Source organism: Tauraco erythrolophus, chromosome 18 (genome assembly GCF_009769465.1).
Source record: "Tauraco erythrolophus isolate bTauEry1 chromosome 18, bTauEry1.pri, whole genome shotgun sequence".
In the NCBI taxonomy this organism is placed as follows: domain Eukaryota; kingdom Metazoa; phylum Chordata; class Aves; order Musophagiformes; family Musophagidae; genus Tauraco; species Tauraco erythrolophus.
This window is the reverse complement of record NC_141482.1, coordinates 9,289,761-9,307,600: the sequence shown is the minus strand read 5'-3', so window position 1 is coordinate 9,307,600 and position 17,840 is coordinate 9,289,761. Positions and strand designations below refer to the sequence as shown.

Here is a 17,840-nt window from a genome sequence, read left to right as displayed (position 1 = left end):
TCAAATACCATAGCTGCCTACGTAGGATCTGTGGGCTTGCCAGTTCTGGTTATAGAAAAAGAAGGAGCCACCTTTTATAACTGCAGCCATTCAGTGTGTTACACAGGGGATTAATTTGTCCAATTTATTGTCTTGCGCAGGTCGAGAAGCTGGAAGTGAAGGGAGAAATTCTTTTTTCTTTGCTCTGTTGTTTCACAGTTGATGCCTCAGGGTTACAGCATGTGTCTGACACACGCAGAGCATTTACATTTCCCTCTCCCCATTTCTTCCCATTGTGTCAACAATGGATGCAGTGGGAGATCAAACCAGTGACAGAGATGAGCTGCCTCCTCATTTTTCCTGGCTGAGATTCAGAGGATAAGTTGTTGCTAACCAACATCATCTGGTATTACAGAAGGGAAAATGGTTAACAGCTCCTGTTTATCCATATCTTCTATCAGTCATAGTCTTTATTCTCTTTGGGCCAGCCCTGCCTTAGACATAGCTGACGCAGAGGGGAAAATGCTTGTTTCTAAATAAAACAACAATTACTCTAAGAAAAGCAGCCTACATAAACATACATCAGGTAGTCCTCTTTTTCCCCGTCAAACCTATAGCTTGAACTCCCAGTGGCATTATTTCTACTGATGGTATCTTGCTTTATCTTATACTGATGGTATCTTGCTTTAACAGAAGACCAGCTCTGAGGTCATTAGGAGTTCTTCATGTGATGGGACTGTATGGCAGGGTAATTGCAAGTTCAGCTGTTCTGTACTTCCCCTGTTCAACATGCTGTAGCTGGCACTGTCTGAGCCGGCTGTCACACTCCTCAGATCCCTTCATGTATCTGAGACCTGCAGCTTTTCCAGTGGGCAACGGCAGAGTGCCATCATCTGTCATGAAGCTCTACTGATAATCCTAGTATTGGCTAGAATTTCCTACAATGTGACTTTTTAATGCAATTACATTTCGTGTTAATGTTCTTTCTGGAAAAAAAACCAAACAGACTTTCAGGTCAGCAGGCCTTCACTCCATCTTTCTTGAGGCAAGAGACAAACCGAAATCAATTGGAAGTTTATTTGAGTACAGGCACGCCTGTGGGATTTTGTCATTGTTTGCACCTGCTGTTACTTCCAGAGGAGTTGAGAACTGCTCATCCCCTGCCATGGGGATTTCTAGAGTCATAACTCTGGAGCAAAGACAGAGCAACTCAGCAATACAAGCAAGTATGTGGTGATAAGGCACTGAAAGCTAAACACAGTGAAGGTTTTGGCATGGAGAAGGGGTTACTTGCCAAATAGCTGCTCTCAAATCACTAGCAATAGTAATAAAGATCCCACTTTGTGATAGGAGCAAGATGACAAAGCTTACCTCTTTGCTTACCACAGGCCAAAAAATAGTACCACAGCTCTTGAAAGGTCTGAATCATGCCTTGTCCATTCTTATATATTCCCATAGGCTTTTCGTTATGCACATGCCCTAAAGGTAAGTAAATTAATTATTTCCTTTTGTACTAAAGAGGATTACAGGTGAGGAATCGGGAAATACCATTCCATCCAAAGCTCACCTGAGGCCATCTGTTTCTAAGAATATGTAAGGAACTGCCCTGTTCAGAGTAAGCCCTCTGGGAAGTTTAGGAGCAGGACTGAGATAGTATTTTATTGGAAGCAGCATTGTCAGTCCCCTTGCAGCAAGGAAAGCCTGTTGCTCTTAAACTGAAGTGCAGCTGTGTTTTGAGTACTTTGCTGTTGTGTATTCATGGGGTTTTCTTCTGTAATAGGTATGTAACACTGTCGATGTGGTTTATAAACCCTAGCTCCTGAAAAGGACTGTTCTGTGTTCAAGGAAGTCACCCTAGCAGGGTGTATATCCCCAGGGTGCATATCAAAGGGGAGGTAAGTACAGCTAAGAAAAGAACAAAACTATGTACTGCTACTGAAGCCAATCGAATGTAATATTTATCACTTTCCCATGAACCCCAGGCTAGAAAGTCAGAATACTTGTGTATAATTAATATCTATTTGCTGTACAATCTACTTAATAAATACTTTTAAAAAGTGAAACTCGGCAACTCCATGCGTTAAGCTGTAGCTGGCTGTACGGATGGAAGATCGAGAAGCAGTGCCCTGCAGCTCTGCTGTGTGTGAGCAGACTTTCAGTCTGACTTTTTAAATGCTATGGGTTAGGGAGGCAAGAAGTTTAACATTTCCAGTGCCTGCTTTTTATACCCATTTGAACTCTGTGGTCACTTCATTCCACAGACTTTACACTAGTGTTGTGTGAGCAGAATTTGAACGTGATTTTCAAAGTCATCATAAGAATTTCTTGGTTTCCTGTAGTCAGAGGTGTAGGCAGTCACTTTGGCTCTCAGTCACTCTCTCTCTAATCCATTGTTAGGACAAAGACCTATTACGGCGTATAGGGTGCCAGTTATAACTGAAATAATGTTCCAATTTTTGTGTAGAACTCATGTATTTCTTAGTAATCTTTTGTAAATGAGGCTGTAAAAAGGGAATTGCCATGTTGTTAAATGTATATAAACTCTATTCAAACATTTAATGTGATCATCTATATAAGTGTTTTTTTTTTTTCCCTAAATTGTTTCCATATGGCCTTTTAGAAATTAGTCTTGTACTAACTGTTTTTTAGAAGTGTATATTTACTGAATTGACTATTACAACATGATTGACTTCTGATTTTTTCTGTGTACGTCATGGGTACTAAAATACTTAAGATTTTTATGTGTAACATAAAAATATAGAATTTCCTTTTCTACAAAATACACTTGAATTCTGTGTTCTCATGTGATACTGTCATAATTTTTATACTTCCATTCTGAAACAGAAGTATCCTGCCACATGCAGGAATTATTCCTTTTTTTTCTCTATATCCACTGGGAACTGAAACCTCTGTCTCTGAGACAGGAGAAGCCTCCCAGTGTGACAAATATGCCCAGCAGAGCCCCTGAAGAAGGGAGCAGCCCTTGATAGAGTCATTTCTACACAGCTGGACAAGCCCAGCTGCACAGGAAAGGTCTTCTGATCATACTCAGCCACTGCTCTTTGCTTTCCAATTGTTTTTATCAGGTCCAATCACTACGTTTGTTCCAAACTTGAAAACAGCTTCGCATTCACTCACCTCATATATCTGTTTTTTGTTCCAGAAGACACTTGCAGAAGTAGCAAAGTGATGTGAAGTTATCTTCCAAGATGACTCTTCTACCTGGAGAAAATTCCGACTATGACTATAGTGCCCTGAGCTGTGCTTCAGATACTTCCTTCAACCACACATTCTTTCCAGAAACAGAAACCCTTAAGGGAGTCTTTTACCAAAGAGCCAAGCTGATTCACCCTCAAGAAGATGTCCTGAAAGGCTTTCACCCTGATGATCGGAAGCATCATATCATTATAAACGTAGGGGGCATTAAGTATTTGCTCCCATGGACCACGCTTGATGAATTCCCATTGACACGTTTGGGGCAACTAAAATTCTGTAATAATTTTGACGACATTCTAAACATCTGTGATGATTACGATGTGACATGTAATGAATTCTTTTTCGACCGCAACCCAGGGGCATTCAGGACAATCCTGACCTTTTTGCGAGTTGGTAAGCTGCGGCTCTTGCGTGAGATGTGTGCATTGTCTTTCCAAGAGGAGCTGCTTTACTGGGGAATTGAGGAAGACAGCTTGGACTGGTGTTGCAAAAGGAGATATCTGCAAAAAATGGAGGAGTTTACAGAAATAAATGAACGGGAGGATGACCTCATAGATAATGAAACAGGTGAAACAGTAGAGGACACAAAAATTGGCTTGTGCATGAAAAAGTTGCAAGACATGGTGGAAAGGCCCCAGTCTGGCCTCCCTGGAAAGGTGTTTGCTTGTTTGTCTGTTTTATTTGTAACTATTACAGCAGTGAACTTATCCATCAGCACCATGCCTGACCTGAGGGAGGAGGAGGAAAAGGTAAGTTAGCTTTTCAAGATGGAAAATGGTATGTGCTGGGAAGAGCGGAACAAGTACAAGATCTGATGGTATTGATTTCAATGAGGGTTTTGCAGCTATCTTGAGAGGGGGGGAAAAAAAACCATAAAGAATATTTGAAGTCTCACATGGCTCTGTTCAATTACTTATAAGAGAATTAATCATATCAAGTTTTATGTCCAAAGAAAATTTTGTTAGTATGCACTCTTCTGTACGACTGTGTATTACCTTGTTAAGCTTTGTATTTGCTATTTAGAAAGCCTGACATTGCTGAGTGATATCTTCTGTGGAATAAGCAGTTCCTTTCTAAGTTTTGCATTTAACTTGTTCCAATTTGTCAGTGAGTTTCCCCATAGCAACAGCTTCAATTCCTTTAATATTTTGGGTTTTAAAAAAAACAACACAGAAACCTCTCTTCCTGTCACCGCACCAACTAAAATAGTTATTATCCACTGCCGATTACAAACTCCTCCTCTTTCCTGCAGGGTGAGTGTTCCCAGATGTGCTACAATATTTTCATTGTGGAGTCTGTCTGTGTGGCATGGTTTTCCCTGGAATTCCTGCTAAGATTCATCCAGGCAAAGAGCAAGTTTGCATTTTTGCGGAGACCATTAACCCTGATAGACATAATAGCCATTCTGCCATACTACATCACTTTGCTAGTAGACACCACTTCGGTGGGCTATAAAAAGCCCAGCTCTGGGAGCATCTACCTGGACAAAGTAGGTCTGGTCCTCCGTATTCTCCGTGCCTTGAGGATTCTCTATGTCATGCGGCTGGCCAGGCACTCCCTGGGGCTGCAGACGCTGGGGCTGACCGCCCGCCGGTGCACCCGGGAGTTCGGTCTCTTGCTGCTCTTCCTCTGCGTGGCCATCGCGCTGTTTGCACCGCTCCTGTATGTCGTCGAGAACGAGATGGCGGACTCGCAGGAGTTTACCAGCATCCCCGCGTGCTACTGGTGGGCCGTCATCACCATGACCACAGTAGGCTACGGAGATATGGTTCCCAGGAGCATTCCCGGCCAAGTGGTGGCACTAAGCAGCATCCTGAGTGGCATCCTCCTCATGGCATTTCCAGTCACCTCCATCTTCCACACGTTTTCACGCTCCTACATTGAGCTAAAGCAAGAACAGGAAAGAATAATGTACAGGAGAGCACAGTTCTTATTAAAAACAAAGTCTCAGATAAGCAATGCATCACAAGGGAGTGATATTTTATTCCCCAGTGTCTCTTCTGAGACTAGGGACAATGAATGAAATTTAAGTTACTATTTCTCCTGATGTCAAGTAATGTTTTGTTGTATCAGATTCCATCTTTTCATTTGCTTTGGAAGCGTTTTACAGAGGTAACCCTCATATTAAAATGAAGAGAAGGAGCCATTAACCAGGAACTGATGTGGTTTAAGAAGTCTATTATTACGCTGTTTCTTCCCGCACCCCCACCCCCCCAGTATAATGCATAGGACAGATCTTTCACTGAGATCATACAGTGGGATTTTAGGAATTAAAAGTTCTCTGACAAAAAAAAAGAACAACGTATAATTATGTACTTGACAGGCTGTTTTGCCATTTGTAGTACACATTTTTCCAACCGAATCACAATGTATATAATCATTAAACAGGCTGCCATTTTTCTCGTTCTTCTTGTATATAAATAATGTAAATACAACAAAATTAATGGCTAAATTCTCTCCCATTAAAACACCTCAGAGTGTAATGGAAATAACCACAGATGGTTGTCCCATTGCGGTCTTAAAAATACATTAAGATTTGTCATGAACAACAGCAACTGTATAATTCTTTGTAAGTCAGCCCTAAGCATACCAGAAAAGAAGAATCGAGCCGTTTCTATCATAACCTTACTAAAGATGTAAATACTTATGGCTCACCAGGTTCAAAACTTAATTGGAAGTTACAGTGTTGATCCTATGTCATTTAATGCATTCCCAGGAACAAAGCCTTTGAGTTTTGTAGTGTTTAATATTATTATCAAGAGGTTACTAGCTGCAAATCAAATGAAATATGCATGATGAGATGCCAGTCGTTCCCTACCATCTGTTTCCATGTTTTCACTTTACCTCAGATATGAAACAGAATTAAAAGAGGCCTGTTTCCAGGGGACACCCTACCATTACTTGGCAAATCGACGCTGCGGCTACCCATTCACATTCAGCGTTTGGTTCTTTAAAAGGAGCAGAAAATATATGGTCGTGGGAAGTTGCCAATGATGAAGAAAAGAAAATATCATTTGAGTCATGGAGTGGGGGGGTACTGACAGCTTTATACTTTACTGTCCTCAATCATGAGGAACTTAAGACTATAATTAACTCTACCTTTTCCATCATTACAGCCATCACAGTAATGGAGAAAATTTTAAATAGGATATGAAAAAGCAATTAAGGTCCCAAAACACAACTGTACATTCTTCATCCACACGTGTGTCTTAGTCTGCATTCCCCTGCTGAAGCCAGTGGGAGCACATGGGTCAATGAGACACTCAGGTTTGGCACAGGTTTCTATGGTGATTAATGACAGACCTCTCCTTTATTTTAGAGGGAATGAGACTGGCTTGCATAACAGCTCAGGAGACAAACTCTAGAATTTTAAAAAATTAATTAAATCCACTTGTTTGATTTCATGAGTGATCAGAGGTAAAGAAAAGCTAATCTGAAGAGTTTCACCTTTTTTTCCCCTTTGTTTTAGTAAATTTTCTTACTAACAGTTAAAGGCTAGGGAATTTTAGAAGTTCCCATCACATTCATCAACGCTTCTCTATCCTAATTCTCAAAAATACTATTGCTTATTGGCATTTCTGCAGCAGTTTGCTAGAATGCCAGAATTCCTGACGGCTTTGTGATTTAGATTAAGGCCAAGGACACAAACATTGTCCTTTCAAAAAAGGTAGAATTAGCTCTGCAGACTGTGCTGTTTGGCCAAGTCCACATGACACTCTTTTTCTTTTCAAATGTCTTTAAACTACAGTTTGAAGGTATTCTGATATACTTACTCTTAAAGAATAATTTCAAAACTTTTTAAAATGCACATTACAAATAATTAGGGCTCTAGCATTCTTCAGCCTGTCGTAGGTAAATATGCCCATGGAGCATTGCTGCAGAGCACTAAAATATCCAGTCTAAACTCTTGGCAATTAATTACGTGCCAGTGCTACGAATGTAACCAGCTTTTCACTCTTGTTCCTCAGCTTTAATTAGAGTTGGACAAAAAACAGGAACATCATGACAAAAAAGGGACACATTTTTCATCCAAAATACTCTTAATTTCAAAACTGTTTGATCATCTGTAGCATTGGCTTCAACACAAGTGCTATACATCCTTCTACCTTTGTGTCAGCATTCGTTATAAAAAGAACTGGTAATTAGATTAGTCCTGTGAGCAACAGTTGCTTCTCTAAGAATGTGTTTGACAGGCTGAGCCATAAATAAGAAGCTGTAAGTGAATATAAGGAGAAATCAAGACTTACCAAATAAAATCTAAGCTTATTTCCATGCTATGCTAGCAAATAAATGCTGAAGGTCCATCCATTTTCTCAATGTCTCTACTTTAAGTTAATGCTCATTTATTTCATGCATCACTTTATTTTTTACCCCCAAATGATAGCTTGATTCTAAAGTCCTTGTCCAGAAAAATATAAAAAATAACATCCTGAAGTTGGGTGTTGGTTGAGCAAACCTGTGAAACCATTTTGCCTGTTGCAAGTTCTGCCTAAGCCACGAACAAATAATCCATCCAGGACGTACCCCTATGTAATTTTGTACTTGGCAACACATTACTTGCAAGTGTATCGACATGTTTTACTATGAATCACTGTAAGAAATTTGCTTATGTTTTACAGGAGGTAATATATACTGTAGTCATTATGCTAAAGAAATCCAGCTATACGTCTTAAGAGCACAACATTAGTATGAAACCCACATGCTGTGCTCCGGCTTTTACTGTGACGGCTGAAAGTTTAAGACGATTATGCCTCTTTACAGTATATTATCTGAATTTTTAGTCAAATTCATGAAAATTATGGATTGATTCAAAAGCTGACTGTTTCCAGTGACACAGCTGACAGCTACCACGTCAGCTATCACTCCTTTTTTGCATTTTAACAGCATGTGCAGTCAACAAGAAAGTTCCAATAAAAACACTTTGTGCTTTTATGAAGTCAAAAGAATTGTCTGAATTGACACTGATCAAGTGATGCATGTCTCCAACACAGATAGGCTTGCATTGCTAGTTATATTATCCTCTGTGTACGGCAGTAGTATGTACAGTATAAATTCAAACAGCAGTAGCTGTGTTAATTTTGATTAATAAAGTGTTAGGCTCTCCTTTCATTTTCATGTGCTTCTTATGGTATAGAAAGACTGTCACACGGGCTGTAGGCATGCTTGACAGCCTGGGGTCAAGATGAGAAGTGAGCAGCAGCTGAGGGAGAGCTTGGGCTGTGAGCATTGCTAGCTGAAGCAGGCTGGCTATCATAGAAAGCATTTATTAGGAAAGAAAACCATCTGAGTATTGAAAACTCTAGGCACCAATTCAGCAGCTTGAATGGGGAAACCTCTTTCATGCATATTGTCCCAAGAATCACAATCATAGGTATTCAACTGTTAATTGGGACATAACTTTAAAACATTTTTAACCATTTAACCAAAGAGTCTAACAGATTCAGAAAAGAGCAAGAAGGACCTGTGGAGACTGAGAAAGAGAAAAATCCCTGATAAAACCAGAATTTCCAGATAAGGTGGTATATTAAATTACTCAAAATCTTTCCCTCCTCCATCCTCCTTCCTCAAAAACAGCAACAAAAATCATTTGGTGACTGCAACACTGATAAATGTACATCAAGGAACATCATGCACAAGGTTAATTGGAATAATTTGTATTACATCATCAACACTCATTACAGGTCAAGGTCTTAGGGAAATTTCTCTTTAGGGAATGTATAGGACCTGTCTCCATTTGTCCCTTTATATTTTTTCCACGGTAATTCAAGTACTCCAGATTTCCATAGTCAGAGGCTTTAGTAGTGTCAGTGAACAGTCAGAGACTTCAGCAATGTCCAATTAAACAACAAAAAAATCATGCAGAACTGAATCATGGATTTACACATCATCAGATGCATGTCTGGGAAGGAAATGCTCTACACATTCATGACTTGTGTGGGTGGAGTTTAACTGGGTATTCAGGCTGATGCAAAAGCAAAAAAAATTTGCCGTAGAAGGTTCTCATTCCTACTGCTATAGCTTTCCTCTGTAACTAAAACCAAAGTTTCACAGGAATCTCTGTGAATCTCCACTCAGTCCTTTAGACTACAGACTGAGACTGAGAGTAAAAATTCATTTTAGGCACTTACCAAAGTGTCTGAAGTGGCAGCCTCATTGTCAAAAGACCTGAATCACCACTGGGAGATATGTAGTCTTCTCTATTTTTTATTCTTTAATAGAGGGAGCCTAGAATGAACTAGATCCCTAATTTGGGTGTTGCATTAAAAGGCCAACGTTAGGACAGATGAATTGCATAAGACCACCATTATCTACCAGCACTAACTCCACATTGTTTGCCCTTTCCATATCTCGTTCATTAAATATGGAGACCAAGGAATATGAAGCACCACAAAGAATTTGAGTCCAGAGAGGTTAGAGTGTTCTTGGTCAGGGTCAGTTTGAAACAGTTAAGACAGTGGCAAGTATAACAGTTCTTGGCAGCTCATGCCTGCCTGTAAAATAGTTCTGTACAATTACTGATTTTTCTTTTTCTTAGATAAGAAAAAAGACTAATGAGTCATAACAAGAGGAAAGGAACAGATACTTCTCATAACAAAGGTACAAAATTTCACATCCCTCTCTTGGGTTTGCAACAAGCTGAAAACTGGACTGGATACTCTTAAGCCTGTACAGATTTAATTGACTGCGTTTATCAGAAATTAAACAAAGTGGCAACTTTGGAGATTGTGACAACAGCCTCTGCTCAGGAGCCAGTCAGTGACATTAGCCCCTAACCTGATGGGTTGGCTCAAGTCCAAGTGTCAGAGTTTCACCATTTTCACAGTCACCACTCACCATTTTAATTTCTATCAATAGTTTTTACAATAACATACGGCCCATTTTTTTCTGCACTAATAGTTCTGTTGGCTTCCTTACGCAAGATTTAACAATTTAGTGTCTGTTTATCCAAAAGATGATATAGGTATCAAAAATATGGGAGCGGGGAGGATGGGGAGGGAAGGCCCAAGTACAATGCCTCCTGAGAGGGTGGAACTGTAGTATCTCATAGGCACAACCTACAGAAACCAGACAGAACTGAAGGCATGAAACTAGAGTTCATGACAGCAGATGAATGTCACCCTTGTCAACAAAAATACACTTCCAAAGTTCTATTGCTAAAACAGAAAATGCTTAACACTAGATTTACCCACTCACTCATTTGCCACTTCCTCTGTGGCATTTTAACAATCCCATTTCAGCACTACTAATGATCTCAGTGTTCCTAACATAGTAAAGATCGTATAAAAAACAGGAAAGTGAAGATGATCCGTTTAGATCCAAAACTTGTACTTCACTGAATCAATTCATCTCTGTGCATGTTCTGTCTTGTCTTGTAACATTAGAGTGTAAGTCCTTAGGACAGGATTCCTTGTTTGGTAGCAGTCAGTCACTGTGTAAAATTATATACTACAAATAAAAATATATTCATACACCACAAATAAAGCAATGGAAAATTTCGCCTGGCTGTTAAACTGAAAATGTTCAGAGTTTGGTCTATTAATTATTAACAATAAAACTAAACCTTCTGCCCTTTCTGTTTGTTGTTTTTCTTTGTCATTTTCCAGCATCTCATATCTTCTGAAATACTCCGTAGAAATCCCCAACGATATTATGAATGCTGTTAGTCCTGCCAAAAGCCTGGTGAAGAAACTGCAGGATGATAGTACCAGGGGATGTTTCTGCCCTGTCCAACAGGGCTTTTGCTTTCTCTTTGCCTGCGGGAACTAATTCAGAAGCAAATGTCACTGGAACAGAAATAAAGTTCTGCCATAACTGGAAACACAGCAGGCCAATTAGGGTAATTAGGCCATATTTGCTACATTTTATAAATATTAATTCGTTATCCCTGTAGCCCTCGTGGCACAAGTTGAACAGCCTTGTGCAAGACCCAAGTCAGCTAGGGCACAGAAACACATGTAACGCTGTCAAGCTAAGGTTTCAGCTTCTCCTTTATCAGGTACCCTTTTTAATGACTGCAGTTTTGTAGTCGTACTTAATTATGGTCATCATTTTATTCCTACATTTATTGTGGGTCCAGGAAAACAGAGCTGTAAACTATAATAATTAGCCCACTCAAATGACTGACCTGGAAAGCAAGTACTTCCCAGCCATCATCTGGAGATTAGAATTTTTTAAAAATCAAGGCCATTTGTTTCCAAAACGAGACAGCTAATTTTACAGCTCTCAGTCATGCAAGTAAAGTGGTCAGCAAGTATAATAATGTTTATCTTTTTGTTAAATACAACAACACAATTTAAATGGTGCCTACCGCAGGAACCAAGTTGTGTGGAATAGCATATGTTTCTATAGTTAATTATATATAAAGTTTTGACACAAATTGCTGAATTATAAATTGAACTAAGCTGCTCATTTTCATTAGTGATGCATCTCATGTCCCAAAGATGAGCTATATCATCCATAACCTTTACAGTGGTAGTAGTTCCGAGGTCAACCAAAAAAAACATGACTCAATTTCACTCATAAATAGAAGCACATTTTGGGAACTCAAAGACATACTATCCTGAGGCAAATCAGATCCAACACTGTGGAACTGCAGATATCTTTAATTTTGGAGAGGAATGTTTCTGGGACAACCTGAGTGAAGAAAGCTAAGACTGCAAAGCATCACACAGCACAGTAAGGGAGGGAAATTATCTTTTCAGTTAGTTGAAAGCAGAGAGCACAAATTCAACGTGAGCATCACAGAATGAAAACGAACATCATTCAATGGGAACAGGAAAGATGCATTAGCAACAACAGCATGAGGTAAGGCTGGCATCCTCATCCCACCACAGGGACTGAAAATAAGGCCTGAAATTGCATCAATAAAACATTTCTTGTAGTGGTACTTGTGTAAACCTATATCTGCATTTTTTCCCACTGACTCCCTGCTGTTCCACCAACAGCAGCAACTCTGGCCCACAGCTAAAGTACTTCAAGCACTTGCACAAGACCATGACGCATATTTAAGTTTTTCCAAACTGCTGATATGCAAAGCCAAAGGGAAAGATTTCCCTGTAAATTGAAATTTGTCATTATTCACTGTATTTGAATATGATTGCATTTCCAAATATGAAAGTTTTAGTACTCAAAATGCATGCCTAGCCACAGAGGATGCGTTGGTCAGTGCTGCTAGAACCATCAAGAGTTACTGAGAAACGCTATAAATCCAACCCGTGTGCCAGTGTTCGGGTAAAAATAAGGGAGTTTCATCACTGCAGAGTGGAGGATGTGCCCAATTCCAGGATCCTACATTGCCATCTACGGGCCACTCCCGGCAGCTCTTGCCTGAGTCCCAGAACTCTGTTCTGAAACATCAATCCGCACCAGTCGTCTTTAAAAGGACGTATAAAATGTCTTCAGAAATTGTTTTTAAAATATAAAGGCAAATATTCGATCTCTTGCACTGCTTGGCTTCTGCAGACGTGGCCTTTCATTTGCCAGAGCAGGCTGCTAGACCTGCAAGGAAACTAAGATCAAGATATCATCACTGGAGCTTCTGGAAAGTGTGAAACATGTATTGACACTACATAAATAGCCATAAAAAATACTTATGCAACATTTATTTGGCTGGAATATTAGTAAGTGACATTTTTCAAAAGGCTAATGCAACTTCATCTGACTAAAATTAACAAGCTTCAAGGTCACATGGGGAAAATGTAAACACCTCCATCGCTTGTACAAGAGCAGTCTGATAAGCACACAGTTATGATTTTATTTATAAAAGAAATTACAAGATCTGCTTTAAAGAAAAAAAAAATCATTCAATTAGCTGTATCTGTGCAATTTCTCGATGTTCAAGTTTAGATGTGCCTTACCCAAACCCCTCATTCCCACTCCACCAGCCCCAGCGCTCCTGCTGCTGTGGGACCAGCAAATTGGTCTTGCTGAAAAATAAGAATAGAAAATTCCCTGACCCAGCTCACTCTGCAGTCACACAAATACACATACCAGCCCAAGGCAAAGGGCACTGAGGTGCCAGAGAAAGCCTATGTCAGCACTGCTAAAAAGTTACTTATGAAACTTCATTTAGTGAGGCATCTACCATCACCCAGTTGACTGAGCTCCAGAAGGGCTCAGCAGAGTTTTCCCAGCCATCCTGGAGACCTATCGTAAGTTGGGATCAATCACCCTGCAAAGGAGAGATCTGTTTCTCTCTCTAACTAAAAAGAGAACTTGAATCTAATCCTAACCTTTAGATGATTAAAGTTAGAAGAAGATAAGGCCATACAGAGCATCTTTTCTAACACAAACTATGAAATTGCTGCTTTTTCATCGTCAGAGGATCAATCTATGTTTCTCAAACTTACAATATGTTTGTGAAAAAAGTGAAGCCATCGTTGTGTTGTGCACAAAAGAGAAAAGAACTGTCGCGAAGCACCAACCTGCAGACAGGTACAGAATTTAACACAATGGATAGGTCAAGGTCAATAGAAAGAGCAACCAAGTCTTTCTGTGTTGGGAAAGCAGCTGTACATAACAGCAGGGACTGCTCAGAGCAACAGGCTGCACGGCAAGAGGAAGTTAAGCCTTGTGGATCCCAAGTGTCACCACTGGGGTGTAAATTAGTAGCTCGAGATGCTGCTCCATTACCATACAGGGTCATCTAAACCCCACCTTCCAGTGTCCTCCTCTCCCAGAGCCAGCCATGAACCCATACCCACATGTTCCTCACAGAGGCACTGACACTCCGTGTGAGAGACCAATCCACTGCTTTGCTGGGGTTACTTTTCTCCTTGGAGAGGCTCTCTGGGGGATAAATGAACACCAACACCTGCAGAAGGGAGGGCCAGAAACCAGCAGTTTCCAACAGGAGGGACAGTGGCAGCACTAGTTTAGAGCAACAGACACATGGATGAGGAAGAGAACAAACGCACGGCAGCTGTAAGCTTGCCCTTGGGAGGAGAGGGAGAAATGCTACTGGTGGGAGAACAGTCAGCTGGAGATGTTCTACTGTGAACATAAAACGAATCTTGCCTTTAGGAAAGGGAGGACTTTCACATTCATAAACAAACAAGATGGCACCACGATGCTAATCCCCAATCTGTCACCCAAAGCCTAACAACCTTGTGAGGTTCAGGTTCTAAATTAATCAACAGCCAAACAGGGAATATTTGCTTCTCTGTTGTCTGACATTTAGGAAAAATAAATAAATCTATTTCCAAAAGTGCACTAGAAGTCTTAAAGAAGGGACAGTACTGTAGCTTCTTACATGTCAGATGAAACACTACCACATTAAACCTCCGTGACAGTTCATTTAGCAGTAGGGCTGCACACACATTCAGCATATTGTCCAGTCGTTGGGAATAGATCAACCTATTCTTCTGCACATGTTTTCTGCATGTGATTTTGGCTCTGAACTTCTGTCAGTAGAACTGCTTAAGACTTAAATAGCTTTGTCATCCTTTCTTATTTTAACAAGATAAACAGGTAGACATGAAGAACAGATAGGGTGCAACCACAAGTAAGAACAATCTTCCTGTACTGTAACTACTTACAGTACAGCTATCTCATCTTCCCAGCTGGACCTCTGCAGACATTACAACAATGGTGAATCATACGGGCAGCTGAAAGAGAGAAGGAGGTGCCCAGTGTAGTGGAAGCCTGTCGATGTTGCGAACAGTGCCTGAACAAGAGCCTTTGCGATGTCAGCACAGGTGTGGGAGAAAGGCTGCCAGCCTCTTCCTGTCGCTGACGCATTGGTAGACAACAGAAAATTTAAAATAGCAGTAGTGTCACTCAGTCATGTCTAGAATACCATGTCCAGGAAGAAAGCACCAGTTCCTCCAATAAGTATCAACACAAGTTATCCAGTTGGATATTGGAAGGAGGCACAAATCTGTACCTTCATCCATTCCCAGAACTCCATTGAGTTCCAGCTCCTTGCAACAGCTGATTATTAGCACTACATGAAACTAAAGAGAAGCTGTTTTCGAGTCATGGCAACCTTCTGTTGCCCCAGGCCAAGCCACAAAACTTCCCTCTTACTGCTGGAATATAGAACATTTAACAGCACCAGGGTGTTTATAAATCAGTCTCCATCAATGTTTATAGTTTGAGTACCTGTGCAAAAAGTTAAAACCTTTGTTACTCTTAGCAATTGTCACATTATGCTAGTAGAACAGTGGCTTTTTTTTCCCTTAGAAGAATTGTACATCAATGCTGCCATTGTTTTTAATCACAGTACAAAGGTAAAGGAAATAAAGAAGGAAACGTAAGAACCTACAAAATGATCCGTGCTGAAAAGGCTAACAAGATGAGAACATTAAGTTTAAGCTTGTCACTATGAAAACTGAAGAAGTGATTGAGGTAACCGCATCCAAGAAACAATTGCAAGAAACTTCATCTCAGAAATGGTGCTTTGAACAGACTGTAATATGGCACTAAAGATGCCTTAACTGAGAAGGAGGTTAACACTAATCAAGGCAGCAGACGAGGAGGCCCCAGCAGAACTTTAGGCAGAAAGGACAGGCAAGGAATTAAATTATTGTTTTAAAAGTGTCAATATTCAGAGATTCCTTGGATCAGCAGAGCAGGAAAGAGTGATTGAAAGATGAACACTAGAGTTCTGAGTCTTGAAGAACATGTTGGTGCTCTCATGTGAAAGGCAGGAAAACCAGAAAGACACAACACCACAAATTCAGTTTTAATAAACTGGAGGTGAAAAGGCACCTATAGGGTGCTTTAATGAGTTCCAACCATTGTTGCACCTTTTACCTCCCACTACTACAGTAATAAAACAGAAACTGAGAGCAGTTTCAAAAAGATACTTGAAATGGACAATATGCATGTCCTGGAAATGATTTCTATAAATTCTACCTAACACTTGTGGTTCTATCACACAGCATCTGGAATATGCCTGTCCTCTGGGTGTGCACATACACACGTGTACATATAAATATTTATATAAAAATATAAGTTTAAAGACTCTGATTTTTTAAGAGCTTCAAACCCTTACATTCTGAAGTCAGAAACCTGTTTCACAAAACAAGAACTTCCTCTCGCTATTCACGAGCAGGTGAATGCCCATTTATATAAGAGACTTCATTTCCCAGTCAAATATACAAGGAGCCATTTTAAACTTGGAAGTAACCTTTCTTTGCAAGCAGAGATTTGGTCTCCTAGCAACAGCATGAACACCTTGTGAACAAAACTTCAGCTTACTTGCACAGAAGGGCCTCACGCCATGGGCATGGAGAAGCCACAAGAACATCCAGCTGCTGGTTTCTTCCTTCAGTGACCGATGGTGAAGGGTCAGGTCAGCAAAGCCTACAGTGGACACACACATCAGGGTCCCAGCAAAGGAAGGACTACAGCTGAATCCATGCAGATTGTGTGGATTCTTCTAACTGGACCTTCTACCTAAGTGGTACTTTCTAGATTCTGGTTCTGGCTACAGCTGCAGCCTGATTCTAGCTGTCAATAGATAGATTGATACCTACGATTTTAGGTAGTCCTGATGCAGAATAGGAATAGCTTCTTTTTTGGCTGGCAAACTTGTACTAAAATAGGAATAGGACTAGACCAAATTTGTATCAATTTGCTTTTCCGAGAAGATAATATTAGAATTGCAAGTACTTCATAATAATAATTAAAAAAAAACAACAAACAAGAGGTCAGAGCAGCACCATCACATTGATACGTTTCCGTTTGCTTTGACAACCAGCTGAATCTATCGTATGAAATATATTGTGAAGACTAGACTGAACGACCTCGTTAAATGATAAAAGACTAGAGAACAGGCAAACAGAAGCCATTTTCCTTTCCTGCTGTCAAGACCAGAATGTATCAGTTGCTGTTCTGTTGCTGCATGGAGAAGATGAAAAGCGTGCAGTTGTGTGGCTCAAGCTTCTGACTGCATAATAAAGATTATAATGTATCTGTGCTGTAAGTGACCAAGCATTTCTCGTTGTTTCCAGCAGAGTAGATGCAAAATCCCACTGCTTTGCCGAAGTCACATCATGCATTTTAGTTTTTAGAGCTGTTCTAGAACAACATGCTTATTAAATTTCTTCCTGGGGATTTGGTCACTAGAGTAAGATTTAAACACAGCACACACACACCAGAAACTGGGCAAAAAGTGACTTGCATGGAAGGAGTACCGTCAAAGCTTAGCAGAAACTCTAGATTTCTTCTCAGTCTTTTGCCTGATCCATGAAATCACTATTCTTTTGGACAATTCTGAGTTATCTGTGAAATCTTCATGTCTCCTTCCTAACCATGGGCTCTAATCATGTACTGCTTCTTTCCCTGGGCTATATTTATTTTCCTCACAAAGATCTGGAAGCTGCAGTGTAAGGTAAGCAGTGGGGCTGGTATGTTTAACCAATGGTAACATAAACCACAGAAGGTTAATACCAAAAACCAGGATGTGTGTGAGTTTTCCTGTGGTTTACATTAGTGTTTGCTAACTGTGCTCCAAATTCTGCTACTCTAATACATGTTAATATTTTACACTTCTGCTAGTGTTAATGTGAGAGGAAAAGTATGACCACATCATGCCCACCAGAAATTCAAAGGACTGGCATTATCTCTGAGGAACTCTAGTTAGCCCCCAGTCATAGTTACTGCTGCTTTTGAGTGCCCTTTTCTTTTTTTTCCCAGCC

The 17,840-nt window shown here is 40.2% G+C and overlaps 1 protein-coding gene across 1 annotated transcript; it reads left to right on the top strand.

Annotated features, from left to right (window-relative positions):
• Window positions 1-2,927: 2,927 nt before the first annotated feature.
• On the top strand, window positions 2,928-5,218 carry KCNG1 (potassium voltage-gated channel modifier subfamily G member 1). Its single transcript, XM_009984787.2, has 3 exons — window positions 2,928-3,012; window positions 3,143-3,944; window positions 4,448-5,218. The coding sequence occupies exons 2-3, from the start codon at window positions 3,189-3,191 to the stop codon at window positions 5,216-5,218; spliced, it is 1,527 nt and encodes a 508-aa protein (XP_009983089.2). The 5' UTR covers window positions 2,928-3,012; window positions 3,143-3,188.
• The last annotated feature ends 12,622 nt before the right edge of the window (window positions 5,219-17,840 follow it).

Excerpts from the sequence above, each read along its gene's own strand:
- KCNG1 (XM_009984787.2), top strand. The coding sequence starts at position 3,189 with ATGACTCTTCTACCTGGAGAAAATTCCGACTATGACTATAGTGCCCTG. Across the intron at positions 3,945-4,447 it reads TGAGGGAGGAGGAGGAAAAG|GGTGAGTGTTCCCAGATGTG; the intron begins GTAAGTTAGCTT and ends TCTTTCCTGCAG.